The sequence below is a fragment of the Balaenoptera musculus genome, chromosome 5 (assembly GCF_009873245.2).
Source record: "Balaenoptera musculus isolate JJ_BM4_2016_0621 chromosome 5, mBalMus1.pri.v3, whole genome shotgun sequence".
Lineage (NCBI taxonomy): Eukaryota > Metazoa > Chordata > Mammalia > Artiodactyla > Balaenopteridae > Balaenoptera > Balaenoptera musculus.
Genome location: NC_045789.1, coordinates 23,643,386 through 23,665,777, shown reverse-complemented (window position 1 = coordinate 23,665,777; position 22,392 = coordinate 23,643,386). Strand labels below are relative to the sequence as shown.

General features: G+C 33.6%; 1 protein-coding gene across 1 annotated transcript in view; it reads left to right on the top strand.

Moving 5' to 3' along the window:
- The window catches only part of CLGN (calmegin), a 44,189-nt gene that overhangs the window by 6,329 nt on the left and 15,468 nt on the right, over positions 1–22,392 (top strand). The window contains exons 2-8 of the mRNA XM_036852560.1: positions 6,691–6,843; positions 9,371–9,444; positions 10,118–10,176; positions 13,366–13,507; positions 17,038–17,119; positions 18,529–18,721; positions 21,991–22,180. Of these exons, the coding sequence (XP_036708455.1) occupies positions 6,700–6,843; positions 9,371–9,444; positions 10,118–10,176; positions 13,366–13,507; positions 17,038–17,119; positions 18,529–18,721; positions 21,991–22,180 (884 nt within the window). The 5' untranslated portion in view covers positions 6,691–6,699. The remainder of the gene's footprint in view (positions 1–6,690; positions 6,844–9,370; positions 9,445–10,117; positions 10,177–13,365; positions 13,508–17,037; positions 17,120–18,528; positions 18,722–21,990; positions 22,181–22,392) is intronic.

Here is a 22,392-nt window from a genome sequence, read left to right as displayed (position 1 = left end):
ATGGAACCACAGGGTGCCCAGATATTTGGTCAGACATTATCTTGGGTGTGTCTGTGAGGGTGTTTTTGGATGAGATTAACATTTGAATGGTAGGCTGAGTAAAGCAGATTGTCCTCCCCTAGGTGGGTGGCCTTCATCCAAACAGTTGGAGGCCTGAATAGAACAATAAAGCTGATACTCCAGTGAGGAAGAGGGAACTCTTCCTGCCTGACTGTCTGAGCTGGGACTTCAGTTTTTTTCCTGCCCTTGGATTTGAACTGAAACATTGGCTCTTCTTGGTTCTTGAGCCTGCTGGCTTTCAGACTGGAGCTTATAGCATTGGCTCTCCTGGCTTCCAGGCCTTTAAACTGAGACTAGCACTACATCATTGGCTTTCCTGGGTCTCATTTAACTCCATTCACCTGAGTCATGCTTAACTCCAAGAAAAATATAGTCTAGTCATGTCTCCTGACAAAAGAGAAAATAGCTTGGTGATCAGCCAGCAATCTCTCCCAAGTGTCTCATACTTGGCCAGAGTTACTTATATTTCACTTTGTTATTGAACCAGCCCAGAGGCAGTGCAGAGAACATACATGAGATCAAAGATATATGCAAATGGATGTGCTTCTCCAGTGCCTCCTTTCTTCTTCATGAAGGCACAAATATTTTGTGCTTTCAGCAACCTGTATCGAGTGAGGAATACACAGGACGCTTAGAGCCATGGGCTTGCTATCTTTTATACATTTGTAAGGAGCCAAGGAGGTGGTGTCAGCACTAAAAGTTCTGTATTATACCATATAAACAAATTCTTGCTGCACTAAAACTGTATAACTTAGGACAACCATATAGCTCAATAAGGAATTAGAGGACTTGAACAACACTATAAAGCAATTGGACTTAATACACATACACAGAACACTTCACCTAACAATAGCGGAAAGAAAAATTAATGCCAGTCTTCCTCAAACTCTTCTAACAAGTTGAAGAGGAGGGAATACTTACAAACTCAGTCTATGAGGGCAGCATTACCCTGATACGAAAGCCAGACAAAGACACTGTAAGAAAACTACAGACCAATATCCCTGATGAATATTGATGAAAATACATATTTTTCTTAAGTGCACATGGAATATTCTCTAGGATAGACCATATGTTAGGCCACAAAACAAGTCTTAACAAATTTTTAAAAGTTGAAGTCATTCAGAGTATCTTTTCCAGTTACAGTGTAATGAAACTAGAAATCAGTAGCAGAAGGAAAGCAGGAAAATCCACAAATATGTGAAAATTAAAAAACACACTTTTAAACAACCAAATGGGTCAAAAAAGAAATCACAAGGAAATTAGAAAATATCTTGAGATAAATGAAAAAAAAAAATCCCACAAGAGACCAAAACTTATGGTATAGAGTGAAAGCACTGCTAAGAGGGAAATTTATGGCTGTAAACACTTACAGTAAAAAAGACAGATCTTAAATTAACAACCTAACTTTACAACTTAAGGAACTAGAAAAACCCAAAGCTAGAAGAAGGAAGGAAATAATAAAGATTAGATAAGAGATAAATGAAATAGAGAATAGATAAACAACAGAAAATGTCAGTGAAACCAAGAGTTGGTTCTTTGAAAAGATCAACAAAATTGATAAACCTTTAACTAGATTGAATTAAAAAAAGAAGACTCAAATAATTAAAATCAGAGACGAATGAGGGGACATTACAACTGATTCTATAGATATAAAAATATAAGGGAATGCTATCAACAATCATATGCCAACAAAATGGATAACCTAGATGAAATGGACAAATTCCTAGAAACATACAACCTATTAAGACTAAATCATGATGTTGTAGGAAATCTGAACAGACCTGTAACTAGTAAGGGAATTGAATCAGTAATCAAAAACCTCTCAACAAATAAAAGCCCAGGAGTAGATGGCTTAACTGGTGAGTTCTACCAAACACTGAAAGAAAAATACCAGCTCTCCTCAAGCTCATCCAAAGCACTGAAGAGAAGGGAACCCTTCCAAACTCATTCTGTGAGGGCAGTATTACCCTGATACCAAAACCAGACAAAGAAATGACAAGAAAACTACAAACCAATATCCCTGATGAATTGTTGCAAAAATCCTTACCAAAATATTAGCAAACAAAAATCAAAAGCACATTAGAAGATTGGGACTTCCCTGACAGTCCGGTGGTTAAGACTCTGCGCTCCTACTGCAGAGGGCGCAAGTTTGATCCCTGGTTGGGGAAGTAAGATCCCACATGCCATGTGGTGCGGCCAAAAAATTAAAAAACTTAAAAAAAATACAAAATACATGACTATAGGCTTTAAAAAAAAAAAAGATTTATACACCATGACCAAGTGGGATTTATTCCTGGAATGCAAAGATGGTTCAACGTATGAAAACCAATTGGTGTAATGCATCACATTGTCAATGGAGGGGAAAGAAACCATATGATCATCTCAACTGATGCATAAACAGCATCTGACGAGTTCCAACACCCTTTTATGATAAACACTCAACAAAATATGAATAGAAAGAAATTACCTCAATGTAATAAAGGCCATATCTGAAAAATCAACAGCTAACACCATACTCAACGGTGAAAGACTGAAAGCTTTTCCTCTAAGATCTGGAACAAGACAAGGATGCCTGCTTTTGTCACTTCTATTCAACATAGTACTGGAAGCCCTAGGCAGAGCAGTTAGGCAAGAAGAAGACATCCAAATTGAAAAGGAAGAAGTAAAATTATCTCTGTTCACAGACAACATTATCTTATATGTAGAAAACCTAAAAATTCCACCAAAAAAATTGTTAGAACTAACAGAAGAATGGTGGTTGCCTGGGGCTTGGGAGAAGGGGATATGGAGGAGTTGTTGTTTAAGGGGTATAGGATTTTAGTGTTGTAAGATGGAAAAAGAGATGTGGAGATAAGATGTACAGCAGTGTGAATGTTCTTAACACTCCTGAACTGAACAGTTAAAATTCGTTCAAATGATAACTTTTATGTGTATTCTACCACAATTAAAAAATTTTAAACTGCACAAGTTAGTTACTTCAGTGTTTTGTAAATTACCCCATTTGTCAGGCCTCTCAAAGCTCCAGTGCAGGCCTAGCAGTATCTTACCTCTCTTCTTAAGAAATGATGTGTGACAAACCTCACAGTTTTGTTTGGAGCTTGATTACATGTTGGCACCATAGCGTGGTAGACCTCCAAGTAATACTGAAAACTTCATGATGTAATTCTCAATTGTCAGTTGGTGCATCACTGAATAATGATAGAATACTGCAGAATTAAGCAGAAACTGTTAGGTCTATATTTCTGATTTTTTAAGAAAGGAATAAATAGCAAAAACAACCTTGGACTATATCATTTTCTTAATGGAGACTATTATCCTGTAGAACTGCATTGTCTGCAGAATGGTTAATGACCACTTACAATTTATTTTTAAGTATTCCACTTGTATAGTAAGGTTGATATGACCATTTCTGGATGAATATCTTCATAGCTTAATACTAATAGTCATCTAAATTTTGGACATTTCCAGGAGGTTTGAAATGTGTTATGTTACGATTTTTGCAATTTCTTTCCATTGCTTTATCAATAAACATATAATCAGTGGGGTAATATTAAAATAAGAAGTAGCATGGTATATTGATGTAAAGTTTTGGATTCTCATCTTGTCTCACATTTCCAATCATGAGAATTTGATCAGGTTTTTGAATCCTTCTGCTTTCAGTTTGTAGATTGGGAGTAATAATCGCTATCCTGGGTTGCAAAGATTAAAGTAGCTAGTTCCTTTATGCAAATGAATGATTATAGTCATAGAACTTTAGAGAAGAAACAAACTTTCCAGATAAAGGGTTTTCTAAACTTTTTTCTGAAGCTTTGGCAACTGTTTCTGAAAGAAAGTTAGGAAGAACCTAATATAGAAAACAAATAATATACATTGCTGTATTTAAAGTAGATAACCAACAAGAACCTACTGTATAACACAGGATACTCTGCTCAATACTCTGTAATAACCTAAGTGGGAAAAGAATTTTTAAAAGAATAGATACATGTATATGTATAACTGAATAACTTTGCTGTACACCTGAAACTAACACAACATTGTTAATAAACTGTACTCCAATATGAAATAAAAAATTTTAAAAATAAAAAAATAAAAAATTATATAAAGCAAAAAATAAAAAAAAAAGAAAGAAAGAAAACAAATAAAATTGGCTGAAGTAAGAGTAGGGTTCCAGAGAGGACACTGCCTGCTTGGTTTCCCCTTAGTTCTTCTCTGGCAGCCCAATCCACCAGAGCTCAAAGCACTTAGAACATGTTTTTTCAACAAGTTTAATTATTAAGAAACTAAACTGTGCGTTCATTTTGAAGGAGAAGATATGGGGCTAAAGTGATATTAATGTTCATTATTACTGCTATTATTATTTTATGCATTTCTATTTTACTCAAATGTTATTGATAGCAAGTCAAGAAAAACACCTTTTGCATTGTTATATGTCATGGAAGGCTCTTAAACTTTTAGAATTAATGAAGCTTTTAGGGTCATTAACAGTTAATAAGCAATGTGTAAATGTACTCATATCTGTGCCAATAAGTGAAAATTTTAAAAACGCCTACCTTACTGTTATTAAGTCAAAGTGATCCCTTTATATTTACTTTCTATCCCAGTTAACCTCTTTTTCATGACTCGAGAGATTAAACTCTTCTAATTAAATTATGATTAGTATGCATCATTTTTTGTGTTGTCTTTGTGTAAAAATGGTGGTATTAACACACCTTTTAATATAGAATGTTCATATTATGGTAGAATAGTGTTGATTTTTTTAAACCTGCATTTTCAAAGTAAACTTTAAAGTTGTACCCAGTGGCCTTTAGAAGAAATTAAAGCTAACTGGCCCATACATTCATGTAGAGTTTTGATCTCATTAAAAAGGGTTAGTTGAGCTAACCAAATGGAAAAATGCTTTTTATAGTCTGATGCTTCTTTTTTGAAAATAGCTTAATTGATATATTTTTTGCATACCTACAAGTTGACCTGTTTAATGAGGGTAGTTCAGTGGGTTTTAACATATTTAACATATTTACAGTTATGCAGCCATTACCATATTCCCATTTTAGAATATTTTCATTACTCTCAAAAGAAACCCTGTGCACATTAACCCTTTCTTCCCACTTCTTTCCTTTCCTTTCCTTAGGCAATCACTTATCTATTTTCCGATTCTGTGGATTTGCCTATTTAAATGGGGTCATACAATATGTGGTCTTTTTATGACTGCCTTCTTTCACTCAGCATAATGTTTTTGAGATTCATCTGTCTTGTAACACATCAGTACTCCGTTCTATTTTATTGCTAAACAATATTCCAGTGTATGAATATTCCACATTTTGTTTATCCATTCATCAGTTGATGAACATTTGGGTTGTTCACACTTTTTTGGCTATTATTAACAATTTTTTTTAAACATTTACATTCCAAGTTTTTGTTTGGACATCTGTTTTCATTTCTCTTGGGTAGATACTTAGGAGTGGAATTGCTGAATCATAAGGTAATTCTATTTTTAACATTTTGAAAAACTGCCACACTGTTTTCCAAAGCTCATTTTGTATTCCTGCCAGCAATGTATGAGGATTCCAGTTTCTCCACAGCCTCCCAAAACTTGTTATTATTATCTCTCTTTGATTATAGCCATTCTGGTGAGTGTAGAGTGCTATCTCATAAATTCAGTGTTTCTTAGGCAGACCCATATAGGTCTGTAGATATGTTCTGCAGAATCTAAGAGTTCTAAGAATATACTTTTTTAAAAAAAATTTTCATGTTGATGGTAACATAGCTATACTCTGGATCATCTGAATGACTGACCACCTAATAACCAAGACTGCCACACTATTTCAGTATTCATATTTACTTGTTTAAAAGTCCACTGGCACCAAGAAATAAAACTTTCATTTTTAACATGCTAATGGGAATAGAGGGGGCTGTAATTATATAAATTATGTATTTCTGCCAAGAGGCAGCCAAATAATATTGGCTTCTACTCATCTCAATTAATGCTATAAGGAACAGAGGTTTTGCAGTATTTGAATAGAGAAATGGTTATACAATTGACTCATCATAGTATTATGGGGATGATAAATGCAAAAGAACTTTATTCATAGCACTCAACCTGGTTGCAATAAATCCTGTATTTGTTTGAATTTCCAGCTGTGATTTGATTTCAGTAAAATACTATCACATTCAATTGTGATAAAATTATTTTTCTTTTTTTGGTGTTTACATATAAATATATTTTGTTTTTATAATTGTAAAATTTCCACTTGTATGGTTATATACACTTAAGCAACATTATAATAAAAAAGTAACTCGAGCGAACATTTAGGAATCACGATCCTCTTTTCTTTTTTTTTAGAGGGGCCCACATATTATGAGTTCATTGGTCACTGTTATCTATATCTTTAGGTTTGTGCCTTTGGCTCTTTGCTTTTAGAGGCAGGTCTTCAGCTGTAGACTCCTGTGAGATTTTGAAGTTTGTGTTATCACTTGTTCAAAGCATAATTTAAGTAAGTTTGGTAATGATTTGTTTTAAAAGCCATCCGAGAAAAAAAGAGGTATTAAGGAGAAATTCTTTCTTTGTAAATATACTTACACATATTTTTCACAACTTTGTTTTGTTTTTACTGATTACTGTCAATTTCACAGATAATCAATATGCGTTTCCAAGGCTTTTGGCTATGTTTGGGTCTTCTTTTCATCTCAATTAACGCAGAATTTATGGATGATAGTGTTGAGATGGAAGACTTTGATGAAAATTCAGAAGAGATTGATGCTAATGAAAATGAATTCTCCTCAGAGGTAAGGTTATTGAGAAACAAGCTATAAATTATTCTTTTGGGGACTTCCCTGGCGGTCCAGTGGTTAAGACTTCACCTTCCAGTGGAGGGGGTGCGGGTTCCATCCCTGGCTGGCGGGGCGCTGCTAAGATCCCACATGCCTCGCAGCCAAAAAACCAAAACATAAAACAGCAGCAATATTGTAACAAATTCAATAAAGACTTAAAAATTAGGTCCACATCAAAAAAAATCTTTAAAAAAAGTAATAAAATATTCTTTTACATGATACATAGGGGTGACTAATTTCTTAAGATTCATTTCTATTCAAATTGTCTTTAGTTTCAATATAAATAGAAAAAACATTGCCTTTTTCCAACTATTTGTTGCTGTGTTTTTAATTTGTGCATGGCTCCTAGCACAGTTTTATTACCAAATAAATATGGGGAAGATCTTTACTATCAAACTAGGAGTTCATCACTGGCTAAAGAGGACTAAATACTTTAGCTAAGGGAAAGGTTTTTAGTCTTATTTCTGACACTGCCAGCCCTTTTCAGATAAAAGAAAAGGTAGTATAATTTTCTCCTAGAAGTAAGGAAAGTAGTGTTTATTTCTCTGAGGAAAGAAAATGCTAAATAAGATGAATTAGAAAGGGGAGTGAAGATGAGGTAGGCATTTAGTAAGGCTCACAGTGTTTCTGTCTCAGCATTAAGATGTGTGTCTTGAGGTAGTGACTGATAGGAGTCTGGAAAACAGGAGTCTGGAGGTTTTTGTACACTTTGACAATCCATAAGAGCTTTCACATTGAGAATATTCATATCTAATATTGAGACAATCAGAAAATTTTTTCAGAAATATTTTTGGTGAGGAAATATCAATTATATTGTGCTAGCCACTGTTTAAAGGGCCAAGGAGGATAATATATAGTTGTTACAGACTTCCTTTTAGAGTTTTTTATTTGCAAATGCAAGTGTTGTTTAGCTGCTTAAGGTGAATATTCTTTCTCCTGTTAAGTTTTAAGCTCCACAAGGACATTTCTTTTAAAACCTGGTTCTGTGATCCACAGAAACTAAGTAGTAATCAAAGTGTTTATGGCTGACTTAGATACAGCTACTACGAGGGTTTTGGAGGTTAATACTTCAAAGAAATTTCAGATATCTACGACTCTTAACTATATTTGATGATAACTTGAGAAGATGATTAGAAATGGGAGGAACAATTTTTGATGCTTCTAATTTTATAGCATGAGTAATCTAGGTATGGTAAAGTACAAGTAAAGTATAATTAAAGCGCAAAATAAATTGCTGGTGATTTAAAGGGTCGTCTAACAGAAGGAAGCCTCTTGTAACACCATTGCCCATTTTTGCCAATCCATAAAAATATAGAGAACAGTAAAGTTGTAAGTTGTAATTCTGAAAACTTCATAGGAGATTGGCAATTTGGGTAGCAGAATATTGACCTGTTAGTAAGTGTGTGGGATTTTGTTTAATTACTGATTTTCCTCCCTTAGACAGGAAATGTACTATTAGGGAAGGGTAGGGACAGTGAAAATAGTAAAAGTACTTCTGCATCCTTTTCTCTTAAGGCTGAGAGAAGAAATCTCATAATTAATCATATAGGTAAAATCATAAAGGCTGATTAAGAAAGGACCAAGATTTATCTATTACTGTAAGCAAAATTTTATTTATTCATCAGCAGTTCAAATTATCTTTTGACAATTTGTCGATAAATTTAATTTAAATTATTTTATTGGTGCATTTGGTATAGTGTAGTGGTTAAGTGTATAACCTTTAGAACCTAGGCTCATATCTTTTAAGTCCTGCAAGTGTCTAACTGTATGAGAGTGGGCAAATTATTTTGCCTGTCTCCCACAGTTTCATCATACGTAAAATGGGAACAATAAAGTACTTCCTGCGTAGAAATATTATGAGGATTAAAAGAGCCATCAAATCACACCCCCGCCCCCACCATCATTATCATCGTAGCAGCTAACACTTACATGGCACTTGAAACAATGCTTTGAGCTAATTGCTTTTCAGTCCTTTCTCTTTTGAATCTTATTTTTCCTCTGGGTTTCTAGTTTCTCAGAATGTTGTCATCATCCTCTAGTCACATAACAGTGAAATTTAAGAGTCAATTTTAAACTAACCTATGTGCTTACTAAGTTTTTCATCTTATATGTTTTTCATCTTACATCTTTTGCTTCTAATGATTTTTTATCCTCAAATATTGTCACCTGTTAGAATCCTTTCAAAGCCACATCCACTGCATCATGAGACCTTTGCTAATTACTTCCTCCCATCCCTCCTGTGTTAGAAGGAGTCAGTGTATTCTGTGTGCACATAGAGTTTTTTTCCATCATGTATCTCTTATTTTCTTCTGTATTTTCTTATCAGTAGAATACAAAGTTTTGAGGCCAGAGACCATGTCACCTACCATCTATCTATATTACCTATATGTGCATTCCATACTAGGTTCTTAATTAGTGAGATTATTTAATTAAAATATTTGTGAAGGTGAATAACTTTAGATTTTTAAAATCTGTTTTCTAGATTAAATATAAGACACCTCAACCTATAGGAGAAGTATATTTTACGGAAACTTTTGATAGTGAAAGGTTGGCTGGGTGAGTATTCATTCAGGAGAATTTCTTCCTTGATTTGATTAGCTTTTTGGGAGTTATTGGTTGTTAGCCTATGAAAATTGCCTCTACCACAGTACCTTAAAAAAGGGTTAAAATACTTTATTTCACGGTGTAAACCAATACCTTAACACATTTTTATTATTGATAGAAGTGTTTAATTTGAATTGTTATAATTTATACAAAGAAAATATACAAATGAATCATGAATGTACAGTGAAAACTTACAACATTTCTTCATTCCTTAGGACAGATATTAATAATGTAATTTCAGATGACAAATTCAAGTTAATGTTTTATCCTAAATAATGGTAAAAAAACAATAAAAGTTATTATTTATTGATCATTATATGCCAAATACTGTCCTAAGTAGGTGGGTAAGAACTATCTTTATCTGCCTTTTACCAGTGAGGAAACTGAGGCTTAGTGTACCTTAGCTATGATCATACAGCTAGTAAATTGCAGATTCTAAATTTAATTTAACTCTAGCTTTACAGGATTATGTGTAGATATCCTTCTTTAGCCTCTAAGTATTCATTTATCTTAGAAGGAAAAGCGACTATTGGGTAATCTTATGTTGTATTTCTGATATGCATTGTATCTATAAATTGTTAGTTTTATTTTTAATGATATACATTTCTTTCAACTTTATTTATAGGTGGGTCTTATCAAAAGCAAAAAAAGATGATACAGATGCGGAGATTTCTATATATGATGGTAAAATATTTATTTAAATATTCAACATAACCAGTATGACCCAGAGTTCACTAGCTTTTGAGATTATATTTTTATTAAATATACCTGAGGCCCCATCCTGCTTCACAACAGAATCTTGTCAAAAGACGAATAGAGTCTTTTGTCTCCTTTCCAATATTTCTGGAAGTCTAGGTAATCCATACTTAAGCCACCATCCAGTTTTCTAACTCTGAACAGTTAAATTTTCACTCCACTGCAGTTAGTCTCTTGCAGGATTTCCCAGGCTACTGCTGTTCTCTACCGTTTTATCTCAAGCATGGGCCGCCTAGATCGAGTTATAACTTTCGGCAGGGTCCTCCTAGAGGACATTTATGAGAGCTATGGGAAATGTGGCTGCTCCTGGAGCTCACACCTCCAAGCCCACAACCATTATCACCGGGTCTCTGATAGGTTATCTTCAGGCTTCACCGTGAAGGAAAAGTCCTGTATGCAAGGGTCATCTTTTCTTCCCCAACAGGACTCTCCTGGAGTGTGACGGAAGAATTTCTTCCTCTTCTTAGTCTAAAACCAGCCTCCTCAGTTGTTACATCCTAAAGCAGGATCAGCCTCAGTCAAGGTGACAGATAGTGGGAATTTCCTCTCTCTCAGAGGACCTCAGACCCATAAGGATGTGACCTCACACTGAGACTCCAACAGGCGTTACATGAGAATAACAACAGAACAACTAACAGCATGTATAGGATGGCAGCTGTCTACTTCCGTTTCATAGTGTCTGTTTTAGTGTGAGATAAAGATCATGCCTGCATGTCTTCCTTTGTAGTGTTCTCCATCCCAGTGTATATGCTTATGTACTCCAAAAAGAACTCTACCATATGCCCAGAACAAGCAATACTGCATTCAGTCTAAATCCGTTTAGAGAAAAGAATAATTTCCCTCGAAGAAGCAGCAAGTCTGCAGAGATAGAATGCTACCTAAAATAATACCCACGGAAATACCCACCATTGAACAGAATGCTTGACTTAAAACATCTATGTTTAGCTTACTTTACAGTTTTTTTAGAACAGTATTGGGTAGATCTTTGCTTTATGTTTGTGTTTTAGAAGTATCTGTTGATGGAGTTTTCCTAAAATTAGGATATGGTCTATTTTAGGAGTGAGTTTGTCTCTATTTCTTGCTGGACAAAAGTGACTTAGTGTTTAAATGAGTTTTTTTCCCCCCAGCTTAAAATTAGAACTCAAGCAAGCAGAAAACAAGCTTCTTAACACCTAAGTTTGGTCTATAGTCTTATTAAAGAAAATTATCCACGAAAATAATTTTTTAGCATATTAGATTTGGTATGTTTGGTTGACTTTTTTCAATTTCTTGAAAGCAACTTTGAAAAATACAGAATCTCTTAAAGTTCCAGGTCCTGAAAATGGCATTTTGTATATAAATATTTGCAATGTTGTTTATATAGTGGTTAGTTGAGACCAATATCAGTTTCTTTGCAGGAATATTTAGTATTTCTAGTCGTTAATCACAGCTTCTGTCAAGTGCCACTTGAGTAAAACTAATTCCTATATTTTCAGGAGTAAGCAAATCTGTGTGAAACATTATGTGCTGGGTAACAGGGTTTGCATTTGGAGAAGACTTATTTAAATTTTTCAGATTAAGTTATTAATAAAAGTATAGCTGTTTAAAAAATCACCAATTCCTTAAGTGACCAAGTTTCAGGATATCTTATAAAATTTTGTGAATTCTTTTTGAAATTATAGTTACATCAGAGTTCATATTACCTGGCACTGTATAGAATTTGAATAAATGATTGGTTAATGAAAAGTTATTGTTGATTTGAAGTTGGGAAAAACCTCTTGTCCTTGAAAAATAATCACCTTGTCACAGTTTTTCTAAAATTAAAGTAGTACTTTTAGATAGTACCTTTTCATAGCGGATAAATGTATGCATGTAATTACAAAAGAAGGCAACATAGTTTAAAAAATCCTTTACTATCAGTATCCTAAAATCCCTAAGATAAAGTTGTTACTTCTTAAAAGAAGACCTTTATGATTTGGTCAAGCCACAGGTTAGTAGTGATAATACAGTTGCTCATCAGTGTGAGAGAAGAAAAACCAAATGAATTCACTTTTTTTAGAAAAGTATACTATAGCCAAATTAGGGGACAAAAAGGAAAAGAAACTTGAAAACTTTAAAAAATGAATTCTTAAAAACCCAATAGTGTGTGCACAATGATAGACCAAAATATACCCCTCTCTGGTTCATGAGACTGTCAGGTTCTTGCACTGTTGTTTTTTTAGAAAGAAAAGAACGTATATAAAGTACATTAGTAATTCAAAAGTGCCCATTAATATTTCAAGTTGGCACAATACTAGAAAATAGCCAGTTTTCACTAAATTGAGTTTTCTTGGAATAGGCGATACCTCTAATTTTCAAAACTAGAACATTTTATACAAATTAATATAAATTAGTTATTTTCTGTTTTAAAAAGAGTAAAGGAGGAAAGTCCAATCCATAACTTTGGGGCTGCAGCTGACCCGTCTAGCTTTGCATTATATGCTGCCTGTGATCTAATTGCAGGAGCTTCCTGATCTTAAACATGGGAAATTCCAGCCCAGAGAGGACCTAACTCAGCTTTGCTGTGCTACAGCCTAGCGCTTATCTAGTATGTATGACTTCCTTGGCCAAAAGTTCTGAGAACTGATTGGCTTAGCTTAGGAAGTGTTAACTTTAGTTTGTGTTCTTTGGGCATAACAATTTTCAAATTAAAATTTAAATCCCTACAATAACTTCTGCAAAGTAAGCAAAGTAGCTGATGATACCATAAATTTCAAAAAAATAGACTGAGGCAAACTCATTTTGTGTTAAGGATGTACTTTGTCTCCTGTGTAATTTAAAAATACAATGTTGATAGACCGTATGAGACAAACCACATTTTGTAATTTCATTGATTACAGTCTTTCAGAGAAATCCGAACTAAGCCAGCTTTAGAGGTGCTTTAATTAAATAATGTAGGGTCTGTTATTTATTAGTTTCCACAATTTTAAGAGAACATACATACATACAGGTGCACATATTATTTTCTGATTTAAAATGTGATTTTATTTTTCCCAAAGTAGCCTTCATGGAAGAATCTTATTGGTCACCACTTCTGATAAATAATTCTTAAGTCAGTGTTTTTGGTTTTAGTTTAACTTGCTTTGTTTTGTATTTTAGGAAGATGGGAAATAGAAGAATTGAAAGAAAATCCAGTACCTGGTGACCGAGGACTGGTGTTGAAATCTAGAGCAAAGCATCATGCAATATCTGCTGTATTAGCAAAACCTTTCATCTTTGCTGATAAACCTCTGATAGTACAGTAAGTTTTATTATGTTTTTAATACTTTTTCTGACATTTATATTCGTTTTGTATTATTTGGCTTCTGAATATAGGTATAATGGGTATAAAATCGGCATAAAAAACCAGATTTTCCTTTTCCATTTCATTTGCTTAAATACACAATGCATGTATACACACAGACACCCTGAGGTTTCGAGTGAAAAGCAGGTTAGTTGAAAAATTATATAATATATGCTGTAATATGCAACATTCCACCACCATAAACTATATAGTGCATACTAAAATCACCATTTTTATTTTAACTCTTTACTTAAAATGACTTGCTATTAAGATATATTAACCTCAGTATATTCAGAATGGAACCATAAATATTGCTGGTAAACCAGTGATAAGATTCAAAGGCAGCAAATTCATTTTAAAGAGGAAGTGCCCTTTTAAAGGGCACATGTTCTCACAGACAGTCACCCCTTCCCTCCCCTGCAATATGACATAAACTAGTTTTATTGTCATGTTGTTTGCATGTGTAACTGTCGTAAAATCAAGTGTAAATTCCTCAAGCTTGTTTCACCTATACTGGTATAAAACCAGAATAGATGTGTACAAATACAATTACAAAACCAATGAAATTCATATTAAAAACAAAGAAAAGGAAATGTAGAAATGTTACTTTCTACCTTATATCAGAAGATTGGGCTGTCCGAAGTTAATTACAGTGTAAGGAAATACCATTAACTGTAAACTTAACACTCCAGAACCCCTTCAGTTTTTTGTTAACGCGTTAAATATATTCCTATGTGGTGTAACTAAAATGCCATTTTGTATTTAAGAAATTTAAAACAATATGGCATTTGGTATAATTGGCCTAATTTTTCAGCTGTGATGCTTTGGCTTAGTTGCACTGTTATTTCAATAAATTTAAAATATCAAATAATGTCAAAGAGTATACAACCATTTAAACAAATGAAAAATATTGTTATAAGTACTTATTGGGATTAATATTTGAGCTTGATATATGTCATTATTCAGAGTTTGGGGTTTCTTTTTTCTTGAAAATTTGAAAGTAATCTTATTCTGTTGAAGTTAGGTGAGTATAATATCATTTTCTATTTTAATCCTTTGTGGCTTAAATGAAAGGGTAACGGAAAATAATATAAAGTTTAACTTCTCCAGAGTAAAATGAATCAAATTTGGTATTTTCAGAAAGTATAAATCACTGCTAGGCAAGTAAGTGAAAGATAGCTTGCAAGATTAGAAGCAAAGATAATGAGTCTAAAAAAATTATTAAAGTAGTTGTGAAATTATTATTCTGAAAAAAGAAAAGGAGAATCAAGAAGAATGGAATAGCAGTGTTTGATATGCTTGAAAACAGTTCAAAGAAGGATAGTGAATATTTGTTATTCTTAATTTTGATGAAATGAGATAAATAAAAAGAAATTTTATATTAACTACTATAAATACTATAGATTTATGACATAACTTTACTCTAAAGCTGCTTTTTCCAAATTGTGTACATATTAATATGCATTACGTGGTCATATAAGTTTTAGAAACTAAGAATATCTGAACCTTAAAGATAAGGAAGCATATTTGCCCATTAAAGACTTTGAGAAGTTCTCTGTATGAAAACCTGTTTTTAACTTGAATATTGTGTTTCCCAAACATAATTGACCACAGAAGTTTTTTTCCCCCCTAGCAATAATTACTATTTCATGGGACAGTTTAGAAAATGCTACTCTAAAGAAAATAGGGTTAACATATATTCTGCATTTGTCCTCATTTTTCCTATGATTTAAGATTAGCAGCAGTGAAGCTCTATGACATACATTTCACTGATCCTCGAATCCATTGTGAACTGTTTATACTAGGCACAAGTTAATGATTTGAAAAAGCTGGAAGTTTGCAGCGTATGAAATAGACATAGTGATCGAGTCCAGGCATATTAAGACAGCAGAGCTGTCTTACATTTATAGAGACAATTTACACAGTTGTTCTCTCTAGTTCTTTTCACAGAACCCTTTCTCCTTGGATCACCTATACTAAAATTATATCTCATTTTATTTTACTTAGAGTAGCAAATATTTACCTTTAGTTCACATTATGCACCATTTCTTTTACTTTGTACTCTTCAAAGACATGTCCCATGAAAAAAAAGTTTATCAGCTACTGCTTAAAAGTATTGATAAGGCTTTGAGGAAAAACTATTTAAAAAATGAAAAAGAACAAAACAGAACTTTTCTTCTGATCATAACAGAAGCTAACATTTTTGAGCATTTATTGGCCCATCACTGTGCATGACAACTTCTAATCATCATAACAGTCCTTTGAGGTGTAGGTATGGGCAATATTCCCACGTTACAGATGAGCAAATAGAGACTAGAGCTTCAGTAATGTGCCTTTAGCCGAGGTATTACCGGAATCCAGAAAAAATCTCAGGTCTTCCTGACTCAAAAGTACTTGCTTGTAACCACTGTTGCAGATATCTTGAGAAATAAAGCAGAATAGAAAGTAGGGAGGGGAAATCACCATAATCTCCAGCAACTCAGAGATGGTCACTTAAAAGTTTACTGTATTTTCTCTATTTCTTTTCTATACAAAATACATATACTAATTGGGTTCAAACTGTCAAAGTTTTGTATACTTTTTTTTTTTTACCTTGTCTCTAAACTTTCTTCAGAAACATTTTAAACTATAGTCTTTCATTAAAATTATCACTGTGTCCTGTTGCTCCTCTAGTTTTCATCTCTTTTTGCTTTAATTCATTAAACCAAATCATAACTTTTTTGGTTTTCACTGTTTTTCAGTTTGATAACCGGTTTGTCACATGTAATTCATCAATTTACTGAAAATCTCTTTCAGTCTGTCATTGCCTGAACAAGACAAAACAACAACAGAACTTTTGCTGAGAATTAGAGTGTTGTAAATCTATGAAGAGACTGCCATGTCAGTTCACTCTTTTAGCTGTTACACTGTGTTTCCCCTATCTCCTGGCTGTTAAGATCTGAAATATTCCAGGTTATTGACTGAGATTATGAAATCTCTTTGCTGGTGGTATTTAATTAAATGTACAACTTATTTAACATGGTTTCAGTGTAGCTGAACTAAAAGACAGATTAGTAGCAGACTGGATATCTAGGATCATTAGCAATTTCTTAGAAATTTATGCTGTAGCCATGACCCCCATAGTCTTTGTTTTTAGTTTATAAAGACTATGTATAGTACGTACCTTATTTTAATTTGAAGTTTCCTGTTAAAAGTTTTAGTCAAAGTATTTTATTCTTAATTCAACAGTTTTGATGAAAAAAATTATTTTGACAAATTGGTTGGCTTTTGTATAGTTGATTATAATCATTCTATTTTTAATATTTTAAGGATGTGCACAGAAAAGTCATTTCTGCTTGTTCCCTATAGGTTGTGGATATGCTTTGTATGAGCTTTCTGGTAATGTAAAATGTTTGTGTTTAAATGAATTGAGAGTAATACATTAGATTTTGAAGAACAGTTAGTAATTTTTATTTATCAGCAGTATGATTCTTTTTCCCTTCATTTAGATATGAAGTAAATTTTCAAGATGGTATTGATTGTGGAGGTGCATACATTAAACTCCTAGCAGACACTGATGGTTTGAATCTGGTATGATATTTTAATGTTTAAGAAAACCTTATTAAAGTTAATAAGTATTTTTAAGGAGCAATTGACACAACTGAAATTTTCATTTTCAACTGAAATCAAAAATAACTTTGAAAATTTTTATCCACTGTGAGTTTATATAGCTTTTACAGTGCGCCTTCAAGTTTCATACGCAGCTGTGTTACTTGATGGCATCAGTTTTGTAATCATTAGCCACATAAAAAAGTTTGCTATGTCTATAAATAAAAAATAACCTGGTGCTTATAAATGTCACTAAAAGATCAGCTTACAGTTATTTTCTTTACAAAATAATAATCACAGGAGAAGTAAGATAACGGAGCAAAGCAGTAAAACAAAATGGCCAAAGAACCAAATTAAAAAGGCGGGCCAGTTCAGGAATTGGCAGTCTGCAAAAATTTGCGAAGTGAAAAATGTTTTCATAGTGAAGCAAGTTACATTAGGACCATTTGAGGTTTGGAGACATTTCTTATAGCATCCTCCTACAGGAGGCTATGTCAGGATTTCTGCATAAAACAAAAATAACATAAATGAGACATGAATGAGATATTTGTCAGAATGCGTGGCTGTGAAACAGATTAAAGGATTCATTTACTATTATTAGGATCGGGTAAAGGGGAAGCCATTTGTAGTAGATGGTGAAACACTTAGGTATTGTGAGGTGTTGATCACCTGAAGGTACAATGGCAATAATAAAGTCAAATACCAAGTATTTTTCTAAGCACTTTATCTAATTAATTCAGTTAATCCTCAGAGAAACCTTATAAGGTACGTACTATTATTATCTTCATCAGAGGTAATGAAATAGAACCACAGGGAGGTTAAGAAATTTGCTCAGGGCCACACACAGCTGGTTTAAAGGCAACGGTAGGATTTGAACTCCAGATCCCATGCTCTTAACCAGCGTCCATGCCAAATGAAGAGAAATGACCAGTAATAAAACGGGGAGCATGTTGCTGTGTCTGTTTTTGAGTCTGAATCTCTTCTTCACATTGTGCTAAGGGGCGCCATTTTCTGGTATCTTACTGAATAGTAGTAATGGCTAAGTAAGCACTGTAGTCTTAAGTCACAGAATGCTTTTCTCTGTGCTTAATTTTCTTAATAAAATATTAATAATACAGATCTATATAGAGTAACTAAAACATTATGTTGCTAGGGTGGTTCCAGCTTCTCTCCTACATCTTGAGGATGGAAGTAGTGTGTGCACTTAAAAAACTATTTTGAAATAAAATTTGTTGTGTTTTCCCCATCCTTTGTTGTCAATTGTGTCAACTAATTCTTTGGTGAATTAGCATTTGATACATTTCTGTGAACTCTACCCAATGGGGTAGAATAGAGAAATCCATTAAATACTCTAATTCTGGACTAATCCCAATACTCATCTCTCTTTGAAGGAAAACTTTTATGATAAAACATCCTATACCATTATGTTTGGACCAGATAAATGTGGAGAAGATTATAAACTTCATTTTATCTTCAGACATAAACATCCCCAAACTGGAGTTTTTGAAGAGAAGCATGCCAAACCTCCAGATGTAGACCTTAAACAGTTCTTTACAGACAGGAAGACTCATCTTTATACCCTTGGTATGTCCTTTTAATTCATTCATTAATTCAAAGATATTTGCTGACTACCAATGTTTTCGTGGCAAGTGCTTTGGGAGAAATACAGGTCCTTCTGTTAAGGGCTTATCTTTTTAGGAGAATAAGACACACATACTTATAGCACAGGTAGAAAGAAAGTGAAGTGTCATATGAGGTACAGTTAAGAGCTCAAAAACAATATTACTTTCAGTTTGGAAACTTGGAGAAAACCTAGTGAAGGCGGTTATATTTGACCTAGTCTTGAAGTGTAGATACAATGTGGAAGATAGGAGAGGAAAGGGATATTTTAGGCACCCTGACATTAGTGATGCTGAAAGAATAGAAAACTGGAGAAAAAGGTTAAAGAGGAGGAAGCCCTTAATATTAGACTTCATTCTATAGGCAGTTGTCATTGTTGGGTCCTGCCTTGTGGTAGTTGTGGGAAAACTTTGAAAGGGAAAGCATTGAGCAACCATCTATTAACATACTTAGCTTTACTTTTGTAACTAGGAGTTTGCGTATATGTTGACTAGGAGGAACACTACATGGGATTGTTTCTCCTCTTCCCAAGATCATACAATTATAGAGGTTTGTTCTGCCCATGATTACTTAAAATCACAGCATGTCAGAACCTAACAGGACAACTCCATCCAAGACTAAGATATTTCAGTTTTCTTTCCAAAAACTGCAGTTACAGAAACATTCATTTTGTCTGCCAACACAGGGACCAATTTTATTTTTAATATCAGTATTGATATCAAAGACCTTTTTCTGAAATTGGAAAATAGTACTAGACATTTTGGGGAGCATAAAGTAAACTGCAGAAATGTAGGGATAATGAGAAATTATAACTAGAAAAAATGAATTTTAATTAGACTTTGTATAAACCTGGTCAAAAGCACTTTGGTAGTGTAATCAAAGGCTACAATTCCACTTTCAGGAATTTATCCAAAGAAAATAATCCAGAAGAAAGAAAATGACCTATGTGTAAAAATATACTGTAAATTGGAAGCAACCCAAATGTTACAGTAGTGGTTTTCTTTCTATACAATACAAAATGATAACTATGAAAATGGCAACAAGGAAGAGACGTTTATAATATTAAAATTGGGAAAGAAAACGAGATTCAAATTGGAGGCACATCCTGATGGCCACTAGACATATTATGCAAACAAAAAGAAAAAGACTAGAAAAAACTAATTTTTAGTAATCACCTGATAGGTACCATGCTCTATGCTAGACACTTTGTTTACAACCGTCCTGTGAGGTGAGCAGTTTCTCTCTTATTTTGCCTTAATTTAGGTTAAGTAACTTGCCCTAGGAAACAAAAGTAATTGGTAAGACTGGAATTAAAACTCAAGTCTGGGGCTTCCCTGGTGGCGCAGTGGTTGAGAATCTGCCTGCTAATGCAGGGGACACGGGTTCGATCCCTGGTCTGGGAAGATCCCGCATGCCGCGGAGCAACTGGGCCCGTGAGCCACAACAGCTGAGCCTGCGCATCTGGAGCCTGTGCTCCGCAACAAGAGAGGCCGCAATAGTGAGAGGCCCGCGCACCGCGATGAAGAGTGGCCCCTGCTCGCCGCAACTGGAGGAAGCCCTCGCACAGAAACGAAGACCCAACACAGCCAAAATAATAATAAATAAATAAATAATTATTAAAAAAAAAAAAAAAAAAACTCAAGTCTGACTCTTAAACATTTGCTTTTCTTACTACTATACACAAAAACTTTGTTGTGCTAGGATTATCGAGTGGCTATTTTCTTTTTTAAAAAACTTTCTGTAATACTACTATATTTTTATAACATTATCCTGTAGTTGTTCTAAGAACCTTACAGGGTCCCTTAAAAGACTTTATAATCCAATGCCTTTTGTTGTAGATTCATTTAGAACATTGAATACAGTTTTCTAAACGGAAAGGTTTTTTGGCTAAAGATTTTGGGCAAAGATGTCTTTTCACATATGTGTAATTGTCCTGTGCTTTTTTGATTTACTATAATTTTAAAACATTTCAGATGCAAAATTTATTCAGAAAATAGTCTTTTCAGGATTTTTCTTGAGAAATGTCTTTTTTTTAATTAGAAAGGGTCTAGCACATTTTTGCATTTAAGATCTTATTCTCAGTTCTGCTTCAATCTTGACTTTTTTCCTTTGTGTAGTAATATAGTTTTATAATCTCAGCTGTAATAGAAGAGGAAATAGTGGAGAAAAAAGAGAAGGGAGAAAATACTGAGTGTTCGTTTACATTATTTGAGTTTGTATATAAATTGCAGTATTTGATTTTGATATAAATAATTTGGCATTGTTGTGATTGAAACCTTTGGAGATTGTTATTACTTCAGAATTGCTTTTACAGGAAGTGGTAGCCCATTTACCTAGTTAAGTCAGGATCATCCTGACATTTATTGACAGCTCCTACTTCCTTAACTTACTAAAAGCAAATGTTAGGCAGCTACTTTCATCTACCATTCTTTACAAAGATATAAATTATACTCAGTGACTCCCCACCCCATGTTTACAAAAGGGAGAAAGAGCTTTTATTTTGTCATTACAATGATAAGGGAGTCCTTTATGAAACTTTTGGCTTAGGGACTTTTAAAGAGCTAGAATTTACCTCAAAACAAACGTACTAAAGTGTGAGCTTGAATATTTTCAATCATCCTTAAGACATTTTTCACTACAGTGTATGAATCAATAAATTTGAAATGCCAATGAGCTTTATAGATTTCTAGGAAATCATAAGAATGTATCAGTGTTAAATTCCTGATTTTGGTGCCTAGATTTGGGTTATATAGGAGAATGTCCTTGTTTATAGGAAATATACATTAAAACATTCAGGGATGATACGGATGAGGTCAGTAATTTACTCTCAAGTAATTCAAGAAACAATAAAATTCTTTATAGCATACTTGCAACTTTTAAAGTTTGAGGTCGTTTCAAAAAATTATTTTAAAATAGTGAAGATTGGGTTGTATTCTGTAACTATGAAAGAGTGAAGCTGACTGGTCATGTGAGTCCTAAGCTGAGTTAGCTATTGGGTATTTTTTATTTGAGAAGTAATGGAGCGTTTTATTAAATTATTATTATTACTTAAAATTTTATCTTTGGTTTTAGAAAGCATTATATCTAGTGATTTCAGTGTATTTTGATTTAATACATCGGTAATTCCTCTATTCTGGTTGAGAGAAAATTTTACCCATGAAGTTTAGGGTAGAAGATTATCTTTAACATGTCTGTCAATATGATAAGTGTACTATGTTTAAATCGGTCTTTAGTGATGAATCCAGATGACACATTTGAAGTATTAATTGATCAGATAGTTGTAAACAAAGGAAACCTACTAGAAGATGTGGTTCCTCCTATCAACCCTCCCAAAGAAATTGAAGATCCCCGTGATAAAAAACCTGATGATTGGGATGAAAGAGCAAAAATCCCTGATCCTTCTGCTGTCAAACCAGAAGACTGGTAAGCAAAGAATTCAGTAGCAAAGCGTTCTTTGGCATAAAGTAACGTGTAAGTGAAGTTTACAACCAATGAAGCTTATTCTTTTAAACATCAGTACTACTTATTTTGACTATTTGGGGTGAAATACTTCTCTAAGACGGATTTTGCACTCCCCTGCCTCTTAATTATCTTAATTTTCATTTTAATTAATATTTTAATTTTGTTGCCCTTTT